Genomic DNA, 25,947 nt, shown 5'->3' with positions numbered 1-25,947 from the left:
ATGCGGCTATCTCTATTTCTGCATCTTACTCTCTGTGTGTGTTTTGCTCATCCGAGGATGATTTATTGCCATTTTAATTAACTGTAGCTAATTCCTGAACAGGGATGCGCGTGGCGCTGTGGGTTAGACCACAGAGCCTAGGACTTGCTGATCAGAAGGTCGGGGGTTTGAATCCCCGCAACCTGGTGAGCTCCTATTGCTTGGTCCCTGCTTCTGCCAACCTAGCAGTTCGAAAGCACATCAAAGTGCAAGTAGATAAATAGGTACCGCTCCGGTAGGAAGGTAAATGGCGTTTCCATGTGCTGCTCTGGTTCTCCAGAAGTGGCTTAGTCATGCTGGCCACATGACCCAGAAGCTGTACGCCGGCTCCCTCAGCCAGTAAAGCGAGATGAGCGCTGCAACCGCAGAGTCGGTCATGACTGGACCTAATGGTCAGGGGTCCCTTTACCTTTACCCAATTCCTGAACATCGGAAAAAGTCCAGTTGAATTCAGTGGGACTTTTCTCCCATGTATTCAGCATTCTGTGAGAATCATATGTGGACTACAGTTAATTGGACTTCCTGTTTCCATGTGCCAGGGTTGTTTGTTTAGATGAATGTATAAGGGTAGAAGATCTTTCAGTATGAAAGCATTATCACAAAGCTAATAGAATTGAATGTTTTCTTGACAAATGTGCATAGAATACCTTCATAGAGAATGAGACATTTGCCTTTGGGGCACAGTAGATAGAGCCAGTTGACTTTTGGAAGTTATTTAATCAACTTTCTAAAGCATCTTTTATAACAGGGGTGGGGAACAGGGGTGGAGAAATGCCCCAATAGCCACATGGGCACTTTGACAAATGGGAGGGGCTGTGCACTTGTCAATTTCAAAGAAAGAATTGTGACAACACCTAGAATGCACTCCCAACTCTTTCTTTGTAGCCTGGCTAGATTAAGTCAAAGAGTGTCACTTCTATTTTATTGCAATCTATATAGTTTCCTATCAATGAGAGCTGAAAATAAATGAAAATAAAATAAAATGGTCGCAGGTGATCCCTTGAGAAATACAGTATTTAAATCTAATTCAATACAGTGTTTGTTCACAGTTGTTTTGACAAGGCAGTATTAACCAGAGTGTTTTATATAAATTTATTTTACTGTCTTTGTAGTTGATTGAAATACGGAGAAGAATGGAATCCTTAGAAAATGAAGCAAAGTCTATTCAAATGCAAGTAGCTGAAGTAAGCCAATCTTTAGATATTAATGTAAATGTTTCATCATGCACCACAGCAAAATCTTGGACCCCACTGTCAACATTTTTCATTAGTCTTGAACACAAGTTCTTTATGTCTGCTCTGTTTAGACATTTCTTTCTTGTAAACAAATTGAATTCCTCTTGGTTTGCCATTAAAGAATTCAGGACTTTTTATTTATTTCAACATTGCAAATAATTTAAGCCAAAGTTATCTTTTGCCTTGTACGTTCTCCAGAGCCGTTATACAGCAGTGATGTCAATGGGGGGGGTGCGGTTGGGGGGACCTCCACAAGCTGCTGCTGTGCCATTGGCAACCAGGTTCCATTGTTGTCACTTAGAACACAGGGTGTACACACAGCGTCACTAGTGCTGTTTGACAGGTGGAACTGTGTATTGTCATATTAGTCAGTGGAGAAAGCCCTGCTTGCTTATTTTATTTTTCATTAAAATATCTTTCAAAAATCAGCATGCAAAGTTAAATGAATGACTCACAGCTTTAGAACCCCAGACCACTGAGAGGTTTTTGGTGCACAGATCACATGCCTATGATATATATAATTTACTGCTGCTGAAGGTGGGATGCTGGGATTGTATGCATCTATGCCCCAGATTCACAGGATTGCAAGATGAGCAGAAAGATTTGTACCTGTTGTTTATTTTGGAGAGCATGTGTGTGTTCGGCAGGGGAAAGGTGGGTTCTGTGAACATAGTTATATATCTCTGTGCCCTCATCCACAATATATCTTAGTATCACTCAGTGGAACATAATTTTATGATATGGTATTAGGATTGGATTGTAACAAGACTAATGCCAAAAGGAATTGATAGAAATAACAAAAAATGTAAATGTGATTCTATGTATATACTTATAATATAATATAATAATGTAATGTAATGTAATGTAATGTAATGTAATGTAATGTAATGTAATGTAATGTAATATAATAGATATCTAGATGTACTGGTATATAGATATATAGATATATATGGATATTTAGATATATATTATATAAATATATTATCTATTATATTATACTTCTATGTATATATTTATATTAGGAGCTTCACTGTGCTTTATTTCACTTAGGCCAAGTCCACATTAAAAGTATATGAGATCAACAGAGAGAGACTGAAAACATCTGTCCAAGATGCAATAGCTGAAAACAACCAACTTCATGAAAGTGAAAAACAGGTATATTATTTACACTGTGTACTTTTATAGAGTGCCTTTTAGGAACACTGTATCCTCACTTTAGAATAATTTTTGACTATAAATATTGTTAAGGCTCCGGTTTAAATTATTATGTAGTTTAATGAAAGTTGGAAGGAAAGGGTGATAGTCCACAGACTGCTATAATTTTTGCGACTTTGCCTTCCATGGGGTAAATCAGTTGCAACTTCTATGAGTGGTTTGATGTTCCAAGCTGCTTGGCATTTCGGTGCATTTATTAAGACTCAGGCCTTTTGGCGGTGGTGTGTGTGTGTGTGTGTGTGGTTCAATTGCTACCTTGCCATCAGAGTGGTTGGATGCTCTTTGGTCTTGGAGGGTGTGTTTCCTTCAGAACTCTCTCTTTGTCTTCCCTATAGAGACTTTTCTAGATTGATGTGCCTGGGACAATGTCAGGACAGTATTTCTGAGCTACTGTCTCAGTCAGCTTTTAATAACTTGTCTCGCCGCAGATTGGATCCACCTCATATTTCCAGCTTGGGGATGATAAATCATGGGCTTGGGTTGCGTTCTGGTAACATGAAAGCTGGACTTGTTCCACTTAGTCAGGTTTTATGCTTTAAATCTCTAGTTCTATATTTGCTAGAACATTCTGGGTTATATCGTGTTGTGTCTCTCAAGCTGATGGGAAGTTCTTTGCTCCAGTAGAACCTTCCATCAGCGGAATGGGAAGGAAGGCAATTTTGTTGATTTCCCTTCCTCCCTGCAGACCCCTTCTGCCCTCTTACACTATTCTAAGGGCTTCCCACCACCACCCAACCATTCTGAAGCAGATTTCGCAGGGCAGGTTTGAAAAATTGCCTCCCTTCCTGTTCCACTGATGGAAGGTCCTGTCGGATCAAAAAGTCTTTTATTAGTGTGCAAGACGCAATTGGATGCAACCTTATATATTCCCATGTTTTTTTAAACAGAAAAAGTTCAATAAAAATGATTTTAAATTTCATGTATAGCAAAAGAACAGCTGTCAAAAATTAGAACATATGAAATGTCAGTTAAAATACAAAATATTCAGCTCAATGAATTTTGCTGTATGTAATGTTAAGAATTTAGGTCAGACCTTTTAGAATTAAATATTATGAAATTCTAATAACTGGTTGGTATAAATTAAGTACTGAACTTTCTAACTTTTGTTTCCAGCTCTTAAAAGAAGCTGAAGGACAGAGTGAACAATTAAGTGAGTTAAAGGAACAAGCAAAAATGTTAGAAACCTCAAAAGCAGGTATGGAGGAGACTCTTAAAAACAAAGAAAGTCAAGTCAAGGTAAAATTAAAGATTTATTTCTTATATTTATATCCCAACTTTTTTCTCAAAGGATGGTTCTCCTACAACAACCCTGTGAAGTAGATTAGGCCGAAAGGCAGGGACCGGCCCAAGGTCACTCAGTGACTTTCATGACCGAATGGGGGTTTGAAACCTGGTTTCCCAGGTCTTAGTCTAACACTTTAACCACTACACGCTGGCTGCCGCTCTTGCTTTACTTTATTCATATAGATGTGTGAATTCTGTGCATGCCTAATGTCACCTGGCACACAGGAGGAAATTTGTTATTTATTTTGGGGCTCTATCATGGGAAAACTGCGTCACATTTTAAAACAGTAGGAAGGGCTCTTGAATTCTAGGGGGGGGGGGGGAGAGAGAGAAAGAAGGGGGAAATTCCAAGAGTTGCAAGAGAACCAATTTTATTATGTATATAATTCCCTCCCTCCATCCTACCCCCAAAGTATTGCTTGGTGTGCTTCAAAATCCTGCCACTCAACAACAGCTTTCACTCCTCCCTTTGGGAATATTTGGACAGATACACATGCGTCCCTCAGGCATTGATAACACTGCTTGGAACTGTGGTTGCCTCATAGCTTCATTGATTCCTATGGGAGTCACTGGTGCAAAGCTCTAGGAGGGAGCATGGTAGACTGGTATGTTTGGCAAGTTGCTAAGCCCTTTTGCTAAGGCTGAGATGTAGGGTTATCTGCTTAAACTTCTTGGAGTCTTCCCTCCTCTCATATCAAGCATTCCATTTGTGTAAGTGAATGGGAGAAAAGGCCTAGGCAGAAAACTAGGGCCATAATAGTTCACTGATTTCTTTAGGCATCTATCCACATCCCTCCAAATTCCTCAAAGGGCAATTTCCAAATAGCTTTAGTGGAGGTTCAGGTGGCTTTTTCAGAGACCAAGGAAGCTAGTGGTCAGATACAGATTTGCAGTGCTGGATAGAGAGAAAACCTGCCTGCAACTTTACTTGGGGTTCTGGAATTCTACTTGTATTGAGTTTGCAAGAGGTCTAGCTACCACAGTAATGCATGCTGTTGTAAAAGTTTTTCTCTTAGAAGTAGTCCACATAGAACAGGAACTATTCCTGTAAAACACTTGATATGAAAATACTGTTAAACATTCAATAGGTTTATTGAATATATATGAAATGAATTGGGACGTGGGTGGCGCTGTGGGTTAAACCACAGAGCCTAGGACTTGCCGATTGGAAGGTCGGCGGTTCGAATCCCCGCGATGGGGTGAGCTCCTGTTGCTCGGTCCCAGCTCCTGCCAACCTAGCAGTTCGAAAGCACGTCAAAGTGCAAGTAGATAAATAGGTACCGCTCTGGCGGAAAGGTAAACGGCGTTTCCGTGCACTGCTCTGGTTCGCCAGAAGTGGCTTAGTCATGCTGGCCACATGACCCGGAAGCTGTACACCAGCTCCCTCGGCCAATAAAGTGAGATGAGTGCCGCAACCCCAGAGTCGTCCGCAACTGGACCTAATGGTCAGGGGTCCCTTTACCCTTTACCTTTATGAAATGAATAAAATCATGAATTTGCGTTGTGAAGAGCCAAGGACTCATTTGTGCATCTTGTTTTATAAATATGCTATAGTCACTGACCGAGTGCTTGTTGAAGATGAAAGACTGGAGCTGTACATTAGATGAACATGCTGCTGCTGAAGACAACCATTGGGATAATGATATAAAGACTGAAACAGAAAATGGGGAGCACTTGGGTAAATCATTATTCATTTCCTACGGAAAGGGAAGGAAAAGAGAAATGATTTCATTTTCAAATTCTAGAATTGTCACCTGTTCTCCTCCTTAATATGTGTGAATCAACTACACACAAGGAATTAATCAAAATCTATGGCATAGGTATTAATAGGCAATAGCCTGTTGCATTCAGTGCATAAAGTGGATTTTCACCAAAGCTTTATGTTGACATATGCTAGATTTCTGTGTGCTGCATCCTACTGCTCAATGTAACCCCTGAAGTTAAAAAACAAAAAATTTAGAAAAAGACAATCCAAGTTGTTGAGACTCTAACCCCAGGTTAACTTGGCAAAGCACAAACTGGTCTGACAACCACTGCTCGTTCTTGTCCTTAGCCTGAGGATAAGCAGCCCACATGAAAAGGTCAAGGAACTTAATTAAGCCTGAGGAGTGTAATTCTCGCATTGGATTGATTACACATTTCAAACACATTTCAGAAAAACTGCTTCTGTAAAGCATTGTTAGATGAATAATGTCCCTATCCCCTCCCTCTTGAACTCACTGCTTTTTACAAACAATACAACTGTTTTTAAAACTTGGGCAAAAGAAATCTTTCCCACTTAAAAAACAACACTGTGTTTTATAAATAAATAACAAAAGAAAAAGTTTTCTATGATTTGTTGGGTTTTTTCACCTTCTCTTCATTTCCCTTAAACCAGATGATCAGGAAAAACGAACTGTAAAGAAGTTGATTTATGCTGCGAAGGTAATACACTAATACTGTGATTATTTTCTTTACTGGTTTATAAAAACTTTTTTGGGGGAAAAATAAAGCAATTAAAAAAAAATTCAATAGAAAATATCTGCAAGCTTTTTTGGAATGATAGGATCCAGAGTTGCCCTTTTGTGAATGGAAGAGTTTCTTCCATGCATGAAGTGGGCTGAGTTCCAACTAACTGGACAAAGGAAGAGAGACCACTTTAACTACTGTAATTTTTCAATTTCTGCTATCTACTGCACCACCTCACGCACTGTCCCAGAGGGGCTGCTGGGAGAAGGAGGAATTGCTGAAAGTTGCCTCCGCCAGCAGAAGCAGCCTATGAGCGGAGTCCTGCTCATAAGAACTCTGGATTCAAGCCAAAGAATTAGTTTAATGGTGTGCCTCTTTAGTATATGTGATGCAGTGGGGTGCTGCTATTGCTTAACTATTGCCAGGGATTGGCAGGGCTCTGATGTGTGTGTGATGGAGGCAAGGGGGTTGGAGACTGACCCAGGAGCAAGGCTCCCCAGTGATTTATGGTGTTTGGTGCCACCTGTGAGAAAGGAGCCAGGGCAGGGGGAAGAGGAGAAGAAGGGTTGGAGGAGTCAGAGACAGAAGTGGGGGTGCAGAACACGTTGGAAGCAGAGAAAGAGGCTGTTCAGGCGAGGGGCAGGCTGGTCCAATCCCTGCCATCCCCTGCTCTGCTGTTTTTTAGAACCAGGAGATGCTTGAAGAGGGAAGAGCAGCAATAACATTTGTGCAGGAAAAGTCTCTGGTTGTGTGTGTGCACTCCCATCAGATGAGGGCACATCATTTTGGGAGGGTGTGTGTGGTCCCACTGTTGCTTTAACAATGGGTGCACAACCTCCCTTTAGGTACCTACTGTTTTTGCTGTGATATATTCTTAGTGTAATGTAGTGATGTGATTGTTATATTTATTTTAAATGGCTGTTTTAATGATATACTTTGTGAAACCAGCTTCTGTTGTGGTTTGGTGGAATGGTGGGGTGGGGGAAAAAATCAAATACATAAATAAGCATTGCAGCCAGAAAGTGATCCAGAACTAGATAAAGGTTTGTTTTAGAAGTGCAAATGTACATCAGTAGCTTCTTTTGCAATTACGATTTGAAATAATTTATCTTTTTTCCTTGATATAGCTAAATGCTTGTCTAAAATCTATGGAATCAGAAGTAAATCAAATCTGTTCAAAGCTAACAGATGAAAACAAAGCAAAAGAGGAACTTGCAGGTAATGATGAATTCTTGATTTTTAATTATTATTTTTTTAAAAGGAAGAAGAAAGCTGTTTTCCATTAATGTTTTAGGAAAATCTTTACTTTTAACTGAATGAAGCTGTAAAGATAATTAGAAATCTCTTAAATGATCAGGGTTCACTGAAGTATAAGGTATCTTGGAAAAAAACCATTAAAACGAAGAATTCAGTTTTTACAAGACACCAAAGAAGACACCAAAAACAAAACCCCAAACCTGGATTTCTATGCATTACATTGCCATTATCTTAGTAGATTGAGATGCGGGGCTTGTTAGCTGGGAAACTGTTGATGCTGACGTGTGGTATTAGTATTAAAAAGGATTCTATTTAGCTATGGTAAAGCTGTCCTGTGCCTTATTTCCCTCCTGTCTGCGCCTCAGCCCATTTGGTCCAAACATATTTGTCCTGTGAAGGAAATCAAAACAAAATTTGGTCCACAAATACATGTGAAAGGGGAGGGGGGAAATGTATCCTTTTAGTGAGATTTCAAAGCATTTTTCAAAGTGACTGGAGTTATTGTACAGGGACATAATGAGGTTTTACATCTCTTCCAAACTCCTTCAGAAATCATTTTTCTTTTCAGCATTAGAATACTGTATTCAGTCTTCAATATTTGTTTCCTTTATCGTATGGGTTTAACATATCAGTTAATTGTAATTAACTCTTGTGACAGAACGCATTGAAAATCTACAAAAGGAACATGTCACGTTGCATTCTGAAAATACACACTTTGAAAGCGAAGTTCAGAAGCTTCAGCAAAAGCTTAAAGTCATGACTGAGCTATATCAAGAAAATGAAATGAACCTTCACAGGTATTGGTAGTGGTCGATTTGTTGCTTGATACATGAATCTTTGTTTAGATAACAGAAAAATGATGTTATATGTAACTTGAGCCTGCCATGTTTCTTCAACAATTATACCCTTGTCTTGGCACTGGGACCTTGCTGCCACTTCTTGGTCTATTTGCTTACTACTTCATATGGTTTCTAATACCGTGTTTTTAAACAACTCCCAAACACTTTGGATTGATGTGACCCTCTTGACCTTTTCTTTCAACTTCCTTTTTACCAATCCCCTCATTTTGGGGGTGTTTCCTCTTTCATAGCCAAATGTGACTGTGCTGGATTTTCTTGGCAATTGGCCATTTTCATGTATGTGCATGAATAGCACTATGGCTACTTCACTTAACTGGCTTGCAACACTTACATCTTGTACCAAGTTCTGTGCACCACTCAAGATAAAAGTCCAGGCTTGCTGTCCCTCTGGTTGGTTCCATGACACAGTCATTTAGGATATCTAGATAATTTACCGCTTTGTCATGGCTGGAACACATATGTAGCCAGTCTGCATGATGCTAGTTGAAGTCACCCATAACTTGAGTATTTCCTCTTTTGGATTCTTCCTTGATTTCATTCTTTTATCTTAAGATCCCCTGATCATTTTTTTTTAAATTAAAGATTTTCTTGTTTTACAGAAGTATGTGTAATGTCTCTCGTATTTTTTCCATGTAACATTTTTACAAATCAGTTTCATCTGTTGAGACGTTAGGGGGAATTAAGGGGTGGAGGGGGGGGGGAAGATGGGTGGGGTTGGGGTTGGGTGGCAATGTTTCTATTTTGCTTAATGTATGTAGGATTTGGTGTCAGCGTTGCTCGTGCAGGTTCTCTGCTGTTCATTTGTGTTTCTTTGGTGGTGAGAGAGATTGGAGTTGGCCTATCCCCTGATCATTTTGATCACGGGGGTGCTAGCACTTCATCAGTACTAAATTTCTCTTGGGGACAAGTTACTATTGTTAGCAGATATTTACCGGCAAGTTCTTCACAAATCATTTTTCAAAGCTACTGCTGCAACCTTCAAGGAATAAATTTGGCAAGTTCTGCTATAGCCCAGTCCTATGCATGTTTGCTCTGAACTCTCAGTGAGGGTGGTGCTGTGTTGAACATTCTGTCTGCTCATGTGTTGCAGCTTGCCAGATGGAATGATCTCTCCTCTCCTACCCACATGCAATGTTGTCTCCATCCCTAGCCAATTTGCATGGGGGGGGGGCAGGCAGAAGCCCCATTTGCACAGGACTTCTACTGACAGGGATTCTTAGCTGATTCACACCTTGAGAAGCCCTCTAAGTATGCACAGGGTGGCACAACCTTTAATGTATTGAGGATTTTAACACCATTTTTATTGTTGCTTACGCTGCTTATAATTAAGGATCAGGCTACTAGGGCAAATGGAAGTTACTGTACGTGTCAGTGTTTGTTTTTTGAAATGAGCTTCAGCTTTTTGTGGATGTTTTCTTAAGATGACTAGAAAACAGTTGAGTCGTGGCTAATGAAAGGCTTTGTTTCTTTTATTTTTCAAAGGAAATTAACTGTAGAAGAAAAAGACCGTTTACAGAAAGAAGAAAAGCTTTCCAAAGTTGATGAGACAATCAGTCATGCTGCTGAAGAAGTGAACCGTTATCGGTAACTATGGATTTCATTTGGTATTTTCCTCTGTTGAATGAACAAAATTCAGTGGAGAATTAGACCTAGCATCTTGAAACTTTTGAAAAATCAGAGGAGTCGTATGGAGTAGTACCTCTAATCAAGTCAGTGAAGCCCCATTACAGTAATCACAACTGACTCAAGCCCCTTCTCATAGTGTTTTGGGTGGAGAGAGTGGTTATCAGAGGCTTGGATCTGAATGTATCTTCCTTGAGTAGAAAGGCAATTCACCAGATTTTGCTGCTTTCCTCCATCCTTCTGGAGCCCACTGTGTCCCATCCCACCTCAATTCTAGATGATCCCTTCATCCTAAGGAGCCAGGAAAGCCCTGTTACGAAACTGCTCATGCTTTTCCCAAACCCACCCAGAACTTCCCCTAAGGGGCAGGCAGCTTTAAGGTAGCCTTGCAGAGCTTGTGGGTCTTGACAGTCACCAGATTGACTGGATAGGTTATCCCCTTTTTAAGGTGCTAGATATTCTAGTGTCCCTTCTGCATCAGTGGAGGAGGTCCTTCTGCATCAGTGTTCTAAACAAGGGCTTGTGGGAGTGGTTGGGTGCAGAGATGCCAAAGAAGGATGTCAAAACCGTCAGAATGGTCAGTTCTAGTGCTTTATTAAAAGAAAGGTGCAGACTTAACAGCAAATCAGCCTGCTAGGTCTCCCAGCCTTTATGGGATTGACACTGAAGTAAGGAGATGGCTGTCTGCACCCACACAAACATTCATACATGCTTTATAGACAAAGCAGCATACGTTTCTCGGCCAGGACTTCCCATCACTCCACCTGACCAGATGAGGGCATAGTTGGCAATGCCCAAGTCTTACAGATAGTTGCCCTTTCTGGGCCCAGAACCCAGCACTCCAAGCCCACAGATAAGGATAGCATCATAGCAAGCAAATTAGCTTATGAGAAAACAAGTGAATATAAACATATATGAGCTCATTGCTACAGCTGCCAGTTAATTGTGGGGTTATCTTGACTACCAAGATGACATTTGCAGAGCTTCTGGAACAATTTGCCTTTGGTTCGACACAGCCAGGTTAATACCCTCCCCCAACCTTACAGGGCCTTGTAAATCAATGTAGGCTGCTAAGCTTCAATTGGAAGAGACCCCATTCAATTCCAGTTTTGTCTCTTTCACAACAACAGAATTTTGCAGGCAGCTTGACAAAAGGGAATAGTTCTGCAGGCAGGTTCCAATCTGCTTCAAAGGCTATCTGTTCTTGCCTAACTGGTGCTCTGCCTTCTGCTTCAGTAGGGCTCCCAGTTAGATTAGGTTTGGGGTTGTTGCTTTTTTTTTTTAATGACATACTTTTCAATGTTACTTAAGGTGTTGTGATAATATCTGGTGTGCAAAATTATCCTTGTATAATTCCATTACAGACAACGAGCAGAAGAACTAGAAGAAGAACTGAAAAAAACAGTTCACTCTTATGAGAATCTGGTATTTATATATATATTGTTTTCTAAATTAGTACAAGTGCTATGTTTACCATGACTGATTTCAGTTGGGTTTACTTCAAAGTATGCTTGCTTAGGATTTCAGCATTATAGCATGATCCTAAGCATGTTTACTCAGAAGCAGTCCTTTTTTTCTTTAAAAATGTTTAGGGGTACTCTCATTTTGACTCAAGAAAATCACTGTTTTGTAATTCAAATTGGGGGAAATTAATACAGTAAATGGACAAAAGTACAAAGATTCACAAAATGTTTAGGGGTACATTCGTCCCCCCAGAAAAAAGCACTGCTCAGAAGTAAAATTCAGTTCAATTAAATTTGCTCCCAGACAAGTGTATAGCAGATTGAGTCCTTTGTTGTTATTATTTTTATTAATAACATATATCTTAAATGCAGCATCTCTCACCTTTAAAGGTTTATTGACTTTGACCACAGGCGAGGAATGTATCCAGTGGGCTAGATCCAAAACTTCTCCACCTCTGTGGGCCATTTTGATAGGTGGATGGGGTTGCCCATATGTCAGTCCACGATGGCCCATGACATCAGGTGATGCAACACAAAAGCACATCAAGTGAACTCCCCTTCCTTCCTTCGCAGGTACGGCTTTTCAACTGAAGCAGTGGCTGTGAAGGAACATTCCACCTTTGCAGACATGGCTCATCTTTGAGTCACGGCAGCAAAGGAAAATTTCTGTTTGTGCTTTGCTCCTTTTTGCATTTGGCATCATTTTCTTTCTACAGGAGGAGTACCTCTGCTGAGTTTAGTCGTAGCTTAGCGTTACATACGAACCACATTTCCTGGTTTAAAACAAGCTGTTTTAGTTTCTAAATAAGCCAACTTCAAACCATGTGTGAACCCAACCAGTGCTATGTATTTAAGTACTCAAGATGTTAGTTTATATTTGATCAAAAGCATGCCAGATCATTTGCCAGCCCTCTCTCAGCCCCTTGTGGAGACATCTAAGGCCCACCTAAGCTCAGCATGAATAGGAGTGGGATGGGGGAATTCTTGTGTCAATGCATGCACTTTCCTCTTCCTCCTCTTTGGTTTCTGAGGCACGCAGCTGAGAAACAGAGGCATGCTAGTATCTGTCCAGATGGCATTCCTCTCTTGTGCCCGAGACACTTTCATTGGGGGAAAATCCTGGGAACGTAAAAAACAATGACCTTGTTTGCTGTTGTGGATGAACTTGGCAAGAAAGAAGTAGAGATAAGAGAAGAAACCGCAGGAAAAAATGTGGGAAATGAGAGGAGGAGTGAGCAAGCAAGAGCAACGTGAGAGAAAAACAGTATTGAGGAAGGCAGAGGGACCTGTGGAATGGAGGCACAACAGAGATAAACATTATGGAGTGGGGAAAGGAGAGAGATTAATAGAAGGTGGGTGTGGAGAGAAGGTGAATTGCCATATACAGTGGTACCTCTGGATGCGAACAGGATCCGTTCTGGAGCCATGTTCACATCCTGAAGCAAACGCAACCTGCATCTGCACGGGTTGCGATTTGCCGCTTCTGCACATGCATGTGATGTCGTTTTGAGCGTCTGCACATGCGCAAGCGGCGAAACCCGGAAGTCACGCGCGCTGCAGAGCAGAACCTGAAAATATTCAACCCGAAGTTACTTCAACCCGAGGTATAACTGTACTTTCCCACAGGTCATGTGCTAGCGTGGCTCTTTGGAATTGAAAAAAATGCATCTTGCCTTTCAGACTGTGATTTGAATTCTGCACCTCTGAACTAATGTGGAATTCTCTTTTAACAGGTTAAGTCCCATGAGCAGAAAGCTCACGATAACTGGGTAAGTTGCAAATGCTAAAAACTTCCCAGCCTTTCTGAAAAGTGTGATGCTTTCAAAAGGGGCCAGGGCATTTTTATTATTTTAAACTATTAGTATTCTGCTTTTGAGAGATTCACCTGGATCTTTCTAATACACTCATTTGCCCCTTGCTCTGCAGCTGTCCCAAAACAACTGTTAGACTGCTCCTTTGAACTCCTTATGCTGGGTAAATTGACAAAAGTTATTTTGAAGGTTTTCTGTGAGCTGCTATAAATCCAGATGTGCACCTGGATGCTGCTTCCCCACCCCGTTTGTTATCTTATTCATTTACTGACCACCAGCTCCCCAATAGGATTTTTAAATTATATTTTATAGGGCCTTTTAAACATGCTCTCTTTAAATAAGTATTTTCTGTCTCCTCTGATAAAGTCTGGTGCTATTGCTCAGTTGTAGGATCAGCTGCAGGGCTCTGTGTGCTGTTCAGTGGCAGAATTTGTGGCAGTTCAAGTTGTGTTTGGAGAAAAGCCACTCTGCAATGCATTTCAGAAGGAACTCTTTCAGGGCAGAAGAAGAATGGAGAAAGGGGGGGGGGAGCTTCCCATGCCCCTTGATTCAGAATTGTAGGACCATAAAAATACTCCTTTTCATCAGTACCAGTAAAAAATAGGTGGGGTAAATCCAGTGCTTTGTTCCTTAAGAAAAATGTTTAGGGGTACTCTCATTTTGACTCAAGGAAATCTCCATTTTATAGTTCAAATCAGGGGAAATAAATACAGCAAATGGACAAAATGATAAAGATTCACAAAATGTTTAGGGGTATGCATACCCTTGCATCCTCCCAGGGAAAAAAGCACTGGATAAATCTAATTTACCTCAAAAAGTACAAGCTTATGGCAGGAAAAGACTATATCAATATGAGCCCATGGATGCTGTGCCCAGTTTCCTCAATGTCTTATGGAATCTTTTTTTTATAGTAACAGTAAATCCCTTCTTGTAAAAATAAATCCTTCCAAACCCAATGCCAATTTTAAAATGTTTGATTTTGCAACACTCTTTTGGCCTTGTTTCAATGCCATTTTAATAAATATTTTGGCTGTTCTTGCGGCTCTTATCTAAGAATAAAACAGTCTGTCCTCTGATAACATTGCAGTAATGGAGCACAAAATGTGATTGCAAAACCCATCTTTCACACACGACAAAAAATAAACCCCACCCCTCTCTTTCCCCTTATAAGGCACTCCAGTTTTATCAAGAGATTCACACAAACGGAATCCAAGGCTTGTCCATCTGAAAGCTTCCTCCAGAGCTTGAATTGGCATGGACCGCTAAAACAGATGGGAAGGGAAAATGTCCCAGCTAGTATTGAGGGCTTGCTCAACAACCGTTGGGTGGGATTCAATTAGTGAAGCCCTTGCACAGAGACTCTGCACCCCTTCAAACTGGCTTGGGTGGCAGGTGGGAGAACTGGAATGGTTCCTGGGGATCGTTCCATCTGGCAAGCCAAACTGCTTGCCCTGATGGAACGATCAGAAGAGCGCAACCTTGAATTCCTCCCATTAGTTTGATCTGTACCAATCCTGCTAGACTTGGTACACTTCTAGATGTTCTAGTTACAGGTAGGTAGCCGTGTTGGTTTGCCATAGTCAAAACAAAATAAAAAATTTCCTTCCAGTAGCACCTTAGAGACCAACTAAGTTTGTTATTAGTATGAGCTTTCGTGTGCATGGACAGCTGTTGGTATCTGAAGAAGTGCACATGCACATGAAAGCTCATACCAATAACAAACTTAGTTGGTCTCTAAGGTGCTACTGGAAGGAATTTTCTTATTTTACTTCTAGTTGTTGTTAGACTACACAGAGAGCCAGTGTGGTGTAGTGGTTAAGAGCGGGAGACTCGTAATCTGGTGAACCGGGTTCGCTTCCCCGCTCCTCCACATTCAGCTGCTGGGTGACCTTGGGCCAGTCACACTTCTCTGAAGTCTCTCAGCCCCACTCACCTCACAGAGTGTTTGTTGTGGGGGAGGAAGGGAAAGGAGAATGTTAGCCGCTTTGAGACTCCTTCGGGTAGTGATAAAGCGGGATATCAAATCCAAACTCTTCTTCTGCACTACCCATCATCCCAGCCCTGTTGGCCATTCTGATGGGCTGGTGGATATTGTAGACTTCCACATGGAGGGCAACATGTTGGCTACTCATAGTTTGTTTTCACCAGCTCAACAGCACCGTCTCTGTGTAAGTTGTGGGTGTCAGAGAGGGTGACATTTTAGTAGCTACTCCATCTAAGGAGCATGCTAATTAATCTCCAACTTTTATGGCCATCAGTATTCCATAGCTTCTTTGTCTGTTAGTACTCATTGATTCAAATTGCTAGTGAATAAGAAAGATCAGAGTATTTAAAAGCAGGTTTACACCCAGACCCTTGATAGAGTCACAGTGGTCCAGCAGCTGCAAACTGCATTGAAATCAGCAGTCTTGCATTATGGTCTTTGCTCACAACAGGAGAGGGGTACTTCACTTTTAGTATCATTTAAGCTGTTTCATAGGCTTTCTAATAGACTGCTGTTCTACGATAATAGATAACAGTGTTCGAACTTTCAACTGGAAATATTTCTTGTGCTTTAAGGAATAGCAGTATTTAACAAGAACTTTTATTTTTAAAGCTGGCAGCGCGGGCAGCTGAAAGGCACCTCAGTGATATAAGAGAAGAAAATGCATACAGTAGACAAAAGTAAGCATAAAAATGTACATACTGAAGAACTTGATTTTGTTGACGTACTGTTGTCACTGAACAATGTGCCGTTGTTCAGTTACTATGTGACACCAGTGATCAGTTATGTGGGTTTTCTGGAAAAATAAAAATTGATACATATGCACATATGTGTCATCAGCATATTACAGTGGACGTGATTCGTGTGGGAGGCACTTTTGCAACCCGCAGCACCACGTCTGTGCATGCGCGGGTCGCGATTTGGCGCTTATGCGCAATGCGTGATTTAGTGCTTCTGTGCACACGCGAGTGCTGCAACCCAGAAGTAACCCGTTCCGGTACTTCCAGGTTTGGTGCGGTGTGCAACCTGAAGCGTCTGTAACCCAAGGTATGACTGTACTGACAATGTACTCCCAAACTCCGGATTTAACTTTCTGATTTAACAATTAATGCCTGTAATCTATTTCATTAACTGATTTTTACCTTTTTCAACAGTTGAAAAGTTGAGTTCTAGAAAAAAATAGGAAAGAGGTTAGTTTATTAACATGTTCTTCTTTCCTTTAGATTAACAGAAGCAGAATTTAAATTTGATCGTTTGGAAAAGGATCCTTATGCTCTTGATATGCCAGTTAGGGCATTTGGCAGAGGTACAGTACTTTTTAAAATGTGCATCTTGTTGAAGTGTAAAGAGATCATGACTCCATTTATGTATGAAAACATAGCTGGTCTTTATTCATGCAGGGATCATTTTTATTTCATTGACCTGTAGCAGCAACAGCATATAGTATTTTGATTCCCATTGTAATTTTTGTTCCTATTAACAATCTGTAGAGCATTTGAAAATTATTTAAAATGACTTTTTTTTTTAATTCCATGACTGATAATGAAGCCAAGAGGTTGACTTTTCTTTTGTCCCAAATTAGTTTTAAACCTAGGTGAGAAATGAACTATTATGTCAGCCCATTAACTCTAACCTGTGAATTTTAGTATTTTGTTTTAACTGTTCCAGAGCACTCCCCATATGGACCCTCACCAATGGGCAGACCTTCATCTGAAACAAGAGCTTTTCTTTCCCCTCCAACCTTATTGGAGGGCCCCTTAAGATTTTCACCTGTGCTTCCAGGTGGTGGAGGAGGAAGAGGTACAATTCTTAAATTTGAAAACTTAACTTTCATGGATTCTCTCTCCTCTTAGTCTATCCCTCCTTTCTTGGTAATGGATCTATCTGTAAAAGTATACTAAAAAGAACCCGGTTAAGAGTAAGCTTAAATTATCCATATAAATGCACTCTAGCATACAGGTCAGGAAGCAGAAGTATACAGTACCATTATGACTCTATGTTCCAAAAACCAGTGTGTTGGATCTAAAAATGCTCTTTTACATGTGAAAGATGTATTCTGCTCATGGAAGGATTCTTAACAGCACCTACTAGTGCTTTTTGTGAATATCATGAAACTATCTGTGCTTCCCCTAGTGCTGTCCATCCATTTGTGGAACAGTCTATTTCCCCTAGTTTCTGCAGCTCATTACAGTAGATGGGTGTCCAACGCAAAACAAAAACAGAATAAAAGCTTTAAAAAAACACCTACTTTACTCTTAATTTTTTAAACCAACACTGCTCATCCATCTAGCTACTAAAAGTGAATCTTTCAGATTCAAGAAAGGGAGTTTGAAAGAGTAGGCCTTTTATATCATTGTAGCAAGAATATTTGAGTCTATTTGTATTTTAGGCTGTTGATCTCAACAGAAAAAAACAAAATAATTTTGTTTTTAACTGATATGTATTGACAGCATGTGGTGAATAATCTCAGGAGCTGTTTCTTTTTGTTCTGGCTTTTGTTGGAGAGGATGGAGGAAATATGTCAATTTGCTGACTTGAAAGTGCAACTATACTCAGATAAACTCAGAGCCAGTACAAGTATAACAAAATAGGTGATAGACCAACATAAATCAGTACTTATGAGCCACAGAGTGAGTCAGACCTTAAAAGCTTCTCAACAGCTTGAATAATTAGAAATGAAAACGCTTTAATGTACAGTAGTTCAAAATATTGCCCTACTGGTTTAAAGCGTGTTTTCTCATTTATTCTTCTAAATGGGAAAAAAATTCTCTAATCTTTTCCAGCTGTCTTCTTACTTTAAATATTAGAGATTTAAGAGAGGGGAGAACGTTGCATTTGATGGGTTTGATCAAATTGCTTGGGGAAGAGGAAGCAGAATTGGGCTCTGAGGGAGGAGGAATCTCTGCCAAGATGTTGCCAACACTGATGAGGTTGATGAAAAGACTTCTAACATTCTTTTTCCTCCCTTTGCCCAGTGAGAGGAATCAGAATATAATGTAGACTTTGTTTCAGGGTTCCTTCCACCCTCTTTCAAAGCAGCTGTCTCTGAGTATTTACTGTACTTTTGACTGACTGAACAGTTGCACCCCTCCTGGAAAAAGAGCACAAGACTGAAATTCACCAAGGGAGCCATGTGTGTTATTCTACCACCTTTCAATGTGTTGGGATCTCGTGGTTTGGTACTCGGTGAAAACTGCAATGACGGATGTCTCAAGTGACTGAATCCATTGTAACTTGTTCAATTAGGATCAAGAGGACCGGGGAATGCTGGCATGTATGAAGTTAGTAATGAAAGAGGAGAGTTGCATTCTGACAGGTTATCTGATCCCCACAGACCACCTTCTGACACTGGATCTTTGTCACCTCCATGGGATAGAGATCACAGGATAATGCCCCCGCCTCCAGGTAACTAAACACAGCCCATCATTCTTGGACATTTTCTATTTTAATGGCAATTACAAAATGAAATACTGCTGAGCTCCCTTTTGTTTTGAACTGTGCTGTGACCTCTGGAGGGATCATTGCCAGGGCTTTTTAGTCAAAACAAAAAAAATTCCTTCCAGTAGCACCTTAAAGACCAACTAAGTTAGTTCTTGGTATGAGCTTTCGTGTGCATGCACACTTCTTCAGATACACTGAAACAGAAGTTGCCAGATCCTTCTATATAGTGAGAAGGTGGGGAGGGGTATTACTCAGAAGGGTGGTGAGAATGGGTGATTGGCAGATAGCTGTGATGAGCCTGTTGACTCCTCTTAACGACTGCAATAGGTCTTACAGGAAAAAGCAAGGGGTGAGAAGGTGAAAAATGGCTTTGTCATGTATAATGAGATAAGAATCCAATGTCTTTGTTCAGACCAGGTCTCTCCATGGTTTTAAGTTTGGTAATGAGTTGCAATTTCCTGTAAGATCTATTGCAGTCGTTAAGAGTCGTCAACAGGCTCATCACAGCTATCTGCCAATCACCCATTCCCACCACCCTTCTGAGTAATACCCCTCCCCACCTTCTCACTATATAGAAGGATCTGGCAACTTCTGTTTCAGTGTATCTGAAGAAGTGTGCATGCACACGAAAGCTCATACCAAGAACTAACTTAGTTGGTCTTTAAGGTGCTACTGGAAGGATTTTTTTTTGTTTTGACTATGGCAGACCAACACGGCTATCTATCTGTAACAGGGCTTTTTAGGTTCAAGTGTTTGATGTTGTACCTAAGGGATAGCAGCATACGTATGATATATATGAGTCTGATAACTGCTTAAAGATTCCAAGACCATATTGTATAGTTGATCGACCTTGGTAAATGGGATAGATGTGAGATTTCCATCAGCTACTAGGTTTAGCTAGCTATCGCCCCATGTCCTTTAGTTTGCATATTCCATAACACAAGGAATAGAAGATATAAGTTGTTGATAAGCCATCATTGAGTGATTCTAATAAAATCTACTGAATAAATTGCACTTTTTTATTGAATGGTAGGTCAGCTGTATAATGAGCAATCTCTTCCTCGAAGACCAGAAAGATTTTATCCCAGTCATCCAAACTCAGGAAGACTTTCAGGACCAGCAGAACTAAGAAGTTATAGCATGCCTTCATTTGATAAAGCAGGTAGGAACTGCTTTCTTTTAGTGCCCAAATAAAGGAGTTCATTACCAAATTTGGCTGCAGCAGTAAATAATCCTTTTCTGCTCAGAACTAAAGCCCAAAGAGCTTGAAATCCAAACACTCAGAGCACTTTCTGTTCTCTTGTTCGTAGCATATCAAAGAATGCCAGTAATGACTTTGGTATTTTGAAATTAATGTTCTTTGCTGTTTGTAATACCAAGCAGTAATCCATGTTTGTGATACAAAAAAAAAAAAAAAAAGAGGCAGCAATAAAGTTTAAGAAACTTCTGCACTTTCTCTGTGTTAACTGGACAGCTATGCTTTGCTTACCATAAGTCACATCATTCCTTTATCTCCATTCAGCATCTGTGGTCACATGTGGGAAGGAATAACCTGAATTCATGCTGAAAGCAAAAAGCCTTTCATCTAAGACATTTGACCCAAGATCAGTAAAACATTGATTTAGACTTTGAAACAGACCTTGTTCTCTACAACCAGCACAGCGTTTAAACAATGCCTTTGGTGTTTACACACTGGTTGTTTTGAAAAGATAAATTTTCTTCCCTGAAATGATCGTCTAGTAAATCTATACAGCAGCCTTGTCATTTATTTAACTTCAGTAGGAAAAACAATAGTTCAAACTGGTTGTGAGCGGGAATGGCACTATTTGTTTTGTTTTTTGAAGGGCACAAAAGTATCAATACAGTCAACACCTCTGTTTAGTAAATGTGCAAAAACATACATTTCCACACCCATCTGTTCTTTGGAGGAAAGCTGTTTTGGGACTACTTAATGCTAAAGTGCTTGTTGGCTATTTCCCCCCACTTCCAGATGGACAAGCATCTGAGAATAACTCAGGAACAGACTTAAGTGGAAATGGAATAAGAGATCATCCCAATGACAGTGTAAGTAACAGACAAAAGACTGAGAAGATCAATTTCATTTGGTGCGAAAAAGGTTTGCCAAGTTTCTGCTGAATTTGACAGTTCTTTAAATTGATTTTACACAGCATGTATTTTGCTGCAGCATTATTTATTACCTTGTGGGCATTTTCAATTACTGAAGACATGTTAGCTAAAATAATAGTTTCACGACTGAATTTATTTACAACCTGCAAGAGCAAGAAAGATGAAAGGACCGAAAAGAAAGGTAGTTGGAAATGAGTGGACTAGCTTTTCAGCACAGGGGTGATGTTGTGTCTTGCTTTAATGAACTTCCTACTTGTAGCCTTTGAGTTTGGCTCCATCTCAGTCCTGTTAGCCCACATTCCTGATTTGGATTGGGCTTCTGCTTTGATCTGCCCTCTTTGGAGCTTGTAAATCATAGCTTCTTTTCGGGCTTACGTGCTTTGACAAGTTTCTCAGTGGCTTGAAAAAGCGGCACGAGCTTCTTTCTAAATCTTAACTTGCCCACTTCCCTTTCCTCGCAGAATACGCTCAATGCCTCGGATCAGTCTCATGCACCTGACAATGGAGGCTTTGGGCCTGGAATTGTGCCGCCGCCACTGCCCTTACTGCGAGCTCCTCTAATGCCAATGGACCCAAGGGGGCCTTTCATGAGAAGAGGCCCTCCCTTTCCACCAGTGCCTCCTAGCGGATATGGACCTCGAGAATATTTCCCAAGGGATTTTGCTGGTCTGCCACGTCCTCTTATGCCAAGTAGGTTCTTGCTGCTCTTACATTATTTCCCCCCTAAAATAAATAATGAAATGCATTTCACGGGGAAACGTTTGGAAACCGCAATAACTTGAGGCACAACCCAGGAAAAATGAATTGCACCCAAGTTCCACTGAAATTAATGGGCTTAAGTTAGTCGAGAGAGGAAACCTGCTCCCAGTGTCTCTGTTCCCATCAGCTTCATGGAGTGGGAAGGTAGGAAGGAAGACTCTTCACATAGACTCCTCCATGTGGACGGGAATCTGCAATCAGCTGAGTACATGAAGATTCCCCCTCCAGACCTTCCCACTCAGTCTGTAAAGTTCTGCAGCTAGTAGAGAGGTGGAAGAAGAGGCTAGCATATACAACTCTGGTCCTCTCTAGATACCTGGAAGGCATCAGGTTGGGGAAATCTCTTTTTTATGTTGGAGGTGAATGCCTGAACGGGTCTTGCTAACTTGCTGATGGTGCTCAATAACTTTTAATGGACATTTTCCCAAGTTCAAAGCTGCGTTAAGGGAATTAATAACTACTTTTAGTGGAAGATATGATTAAACTTTACCTCGTAAGCTATTGTTAGAAAACCTAACAAGCCTTTCTCAGCAGCTGCACCCAGGTTTTAAAATACCCTACCTGGTGAGGCCCGTTTGGGCCCTCTTAACTGCTTTGTGATGATTGATTAAAACATTGGGTTGAAACAACAACCAGTTTTATTATATGGTTGCTGCTGGACAAATTATTTCTATAAGGTTGACTTTCATTTTAGAATGCTCCTAGCATCCGAGCCGGTTTTCATTCCCGGTTAATTGTAAACCACTCTGAATGATGCAGATGTGTTAAGAAGGGCAGGATATACATTTTGTAGAATAAATAAATTTGGAAATTCTCTGCACCAAGTGCTACTCTACTTCTCTTGTCAGATGAAGAGACCAGTGCTAGCGGAAGCTTCCACGGCAAAGGGGCCCGTGAGTTAGGCAGTCTAGATGCCATAGCTTCTCTTATGAAGTTGGCCATGGCAACAGATAGTCGTTGAACCCCACATCACATGAGCAACATTTCCCTTACACAACAGGACTTCCCCCTCTTTTTCTCCTCCTGCAGCTCCCTTCCCTGAGTTCCCTCTATGCTTCCAAGCAAGTGTTGGGCACATGTGGGGCCTGCAGAGGTGAGGAGAATCCTGTTGTACAAGGAAAATTCTGTCCCACTTGCACATGGATGCTCCTGGATACCTCAATGGGCATTATTTAAGTATTAACTGTTAACATTTGCCTTCACCATGGAAGGCAAACATCTTCCATGGTTATAGGCATCATGAACTTGTATTGTTGAGCTTTCTAATGTCTTCCTTTATTCTTGCTTATGGGTTACGGCTACTGTTGATTTTAATGTGTGCGTGTTTGTGAGTATTCAGTGTCAAATCTGTAAGAAAGTAGCTGCATTCTGAATACTAACCCAAACGGGTTTTGATCATTCTCTTTGAACAGTGAGAGGTCCATTTCCCGTGAGGCCTTATTCTCAATACCCGCCTCCAAGGGCTGGGTTTTTTCCACCACTGCCACCTGAGAGCAGAAATGAAATGCCTGCTGAGTTAACACATCCGTCAACTGCATCTTCTGCAACTCCTCAAGAATCACAACAAGAAACTTGACTCTATTTTGAACTAGCTCTATCCTTTTCCTCTCAACTCAGTAATTTGCTGTTAAGTAGCTATTGTTACTTAACTGACTGTATTATTGCTCAAATTGAAGCTTAATAGGATAATTCTCAGGAGAGTGCCCTGTAAATAATGGTCTAACTGTGAATAAATGGATTTTCATTGTACAGCAGTAACTAAATTATTTTTAATTTGCATATCTAGGAGATGTAAAAATTTGTACCATGTAAGAACTCTCCCGTTGTTTTGGTCTCATAGAAAATAATTGCATGTGAAGAGAATACTTGTAACAAAAGGCAATGTGAAAAAAATTAAATGGATTTAATAATTGTTGGTATTTTGACTCTTCAGTGAAACAAGTATCTCTGTTTTTTTGTTTTCTAAGGGTAGAGCACATGGGTTTAGAACAGGGTTTCCCAAACTTGGGTCTCCAGCTGTTTTTGGACTAGGGTTCCCATCATCCTGGACTACTAGTCCTGCTAGCTAGGGATGATGGGAGTTGTAGGCCAAGAACAGCTGGAGACCAACGTTTGGGAGACCCTGCTTTAGAAGTTACACCTCCTACGTAGCCACTGCTATTGGTCTGAATTCACAGGTATTAGGTAGGGAGGTGGCCTGTTATAGATGGGGTTGCACTCACCTGGGAAAAGCAGGTCTGTCCTTTGAGCAGGGGTGGCAGCGTTCCTGGATCCAGCACTGTCACTGAAGACTCAGATGGCTTTGGTAGTTAGGAGGAGTGCCTTTTTCCAGCTTCAGCTGGTTTGCCAGTTAAGACCCTTTGACAGAGATTACTTGGCCACTACTCCATCCTCTGGTCTCTTCCAGATCAGATTATTGCAACGTGAGGCTATGTTCTACAAAAGCTGCCCTGGTTGCTAGCTTCTAGGCCCGATTCAAGGTGCCCACATTAGTGTATTGGGAAGTCAGGGGCAGATAGGGCTCATCAACCTGCGTGGGTAAACCCATGGAGAAAACATCGACCCTAAACCTCTACTGCCTTGTGTGACATCTTTGGGTGAGGAAAAGGCTAAGGAGTAAACCCTACACAAATCCAGATGGTTGGATGGCGTCTTGTCTGCTTCCTTCCATCAACTTGTGCAGCCACGTTAGGGCCAAACCTATTTCTGTTTTTTTGGACCACATCAGCAAAGCCAAAGGGAGGGTCTTGTCGCTTGGATAGCCCAGGACCTTCATACACACTGCCTAGGCTTGTGCCCTGGGGAGGTAATTTCTGTGTTGCTAATGCTGTGGTTTGACTTCACCCCTTGGAACTGCACTCATTGTTGAGAGACGGATGGATGCCAATGTCATTAGTGTTGATTAGTCTTAAACTATTTGGGTTCCAAATACCTGAAAGACTGCCCTACAGACCTCTTGCATGAGGGGGTCCTCCTGGTAGCATTGTTTGGCAGGTGGCAGCCCGTTTCCTGTGGAATTCCCTCCCCAGAGAGGTGCATGTAGTACCTTCATTTCCAATATGCTGAAGATGCACCTGGGTATGCTGGTCTTTTGACACCAGAGATATGTATGTTATGATCTATCCTACTATTCCGATTATAAATTCTTTTAACCAATTTCAATACTGAATCTATCCTGGAACCTTTGGGTCGTTTCACACTTTTAGAGTTCTCTTCATTATGAGGTGCAAGTGGCTCTGTCTGTCTTGGCTTTTAAATGGACACTGAAGACATTGTGTTTTTGTTGAAAGGATGGTGTATGCTGAAGTCTTAATTGCTGTTTTTCGTTTCTCGTCCACTATTTGAAAGATTAGATAGTACTCAACAGTAGTTCTACTCTCACTGAAGTTAATGGACATGCTTAACTTAATGAACTCAAGTAGGATTTGATTGAATACAACTCTTTGCAAGGTGCCTTGCATTCAATATCTCACAATTTGACTTTCCCTCCCCTCATCCATGTGTTACAAGTGCACCTGCCTCAGACACCACAGCTGGTTAACAGCTTTAGTGGGGTTTTTCCTGTGTTGCACCAAAAGCAGGCTATTAGAACATCTTTGCTTCAACTTGCACATTTCCATACTTTTCTGCAAGTTACATAGGCTTAGGGACCATTCATTAACCATTAAGAATGAAAAACTTCAAGGGAAGCTGGTTCTGCCAGTTGCCAATACAGGTAAGTGCTAATTTACTTCTAACATCATGATCTACCTATGCCATGTGGCCCACAAGTCAAACATTTTGAAGGGTTAGCTACACATTACACATGCATAGCTGAGGTCCCAAAGCAAAGAAAAGCTGCTTTGGAAGGCAGGGGAATTTTAGTGTGCAGAAGCAGCTGGAAGTGGCTGATTGCCCATTCCTAGTCACTCTCCAAGTAGGTTTTCCTTCTGCGGAGTTCAAAGACAGGATCCAGTTCTCAGATCCATGTGTTTGCTTGTAACTCTCTGTTAACCCCTTAGTTAAGTTGATCTCACAAGAGCAGTTAAGTGTGTGGTTGACTCTTGTACTGATATCAAGGGTATGTACAAACACTTAGCTTTTGCTGGGTTGTATCCTAGGTGCAGGGATTGCAAACCTGTGGCTCATCAGTTACTGAACTACAGCTCCCATCAGTCCCACCCAGGATGCCTGCCCCATGTTCAGGGTTGATGTCAGTTGTTATGGGAAGATACCACATTAGCCACCCCTGTGTGTGTGTTGTGTTGAACTGTATAACATGAAGGAACTAGTAACAGATTTCAAGGGGGGAAATGTAATTTTATCACACAGAACAAGCTGCTGTTTGTCCATCTACCGTATAGTCACCCAGAAAGTAGAGCAATAAGAATAAATAGATAACATGTAAAGCCAAAGGCATGG

The 25,947-nt window shown here is 41.0% G+C and overlaps 1 protein-coding gene across 9 annotated transcripts in view; it reads left to right on the top strand.

Moving 5' to 3' along the window:
* The window catches only part of MIA2 (MIA SH3 domain ER export factor 2), a 51,150-nt gene extending 27,692 nt beyond the window's left edge, over window positions 1-23,458 (top strand). For 7 of the 9 annotated variants that reach the window (XM_077925692.1, XM_077925689.1, XM_077925686.1 and 4 more), the window contains 18 exons: window positions 1,152-1,223; window positions 2,325-2,429; window positions 3,603-3,725; window positions 5,328-5,451; window positions 6,151-6,197; window positions 7,349-7,439; window positions 8,137-8,275; window positions 9,821-9,922; window positions 11,326-11,386; window positions 13,158-13,193; window positions 15,832-15,899; window positions 16,443-16,525; window positions 16,888-17,019; window positions 18,466-18,624; window positions 19,694-19,822; window positions 20,651-20,724; window positions 21,249-21,477; window positions 22,959-23,458. In XM_077925692.1, the coding sequence (XP_077781818.1) occupies window positions 1,152-1,223; window positions 2,325-2,429; window positions 3,603-3,725; window positions 5,328-5,451; window positions 6,151-6,197; window positions 7,349-7,439; window positions 8,137-8,275; window positions 9,821-9,922; window positions 11,326-11,386; window positions 13,158-13,193; window positions 15,832-15,899; window positions 16,443-16,525; window positions 16,888-17,019; window positions 18,466-18,624; window positions 19,694-19,822; window positions 20,651-20,724; window positions 21,249-21,477; window positions 22,959-23,122 (1,938 nt within the window). In that variant the 3' untranslated portion in view covers window positions 23,123-23,458. The remainder of the gene's footprint in view (window positions 1-1,151; window positions 1,224-2,324; window positions 2,430-3,602; window positions 3,726-5,327; window positions 5,452-6,150; window positions 6,198-7,348; window positions 7,440-8,136; window positions 8,276-9,820; window positions 9,923-11,325; window positions 11,387-13,157; window positions 13,194-15,831; window positions 15,900-16,442; window positions 16,526-16,887; window positions 17,020-18,465; window positions 18,625-19,693; window positions 19,823-20,650; window positions 20,725-21,248; window positions 21,478-22,958) is intronic. The other 2 variants (XM_077925679.1, XM_077925677.1) reach the window with 2 other exon arrangements.
* Window positions 23,459-25,947: the final 2,489 nt, after the last annotated feature.

Source organism: Podarcis muralis, chromosome 1, assembly GCF_964188315.1.
Source record: "Podarcis muralis chromosome 1, rPodMur119.hap1.1, whole genome shotgun sequence".
NCBI classification, from domain to species: Eukaryota; Metazoa; Chordata; class Lepidosauria; order Squamata; family Lacertidae; genus Podarcis; species Podarcis muralis.
Note: the sequence above shows the minus strand (reverse complement) of the source record. Positions and strands in the feature narration are given on the sequence as shown.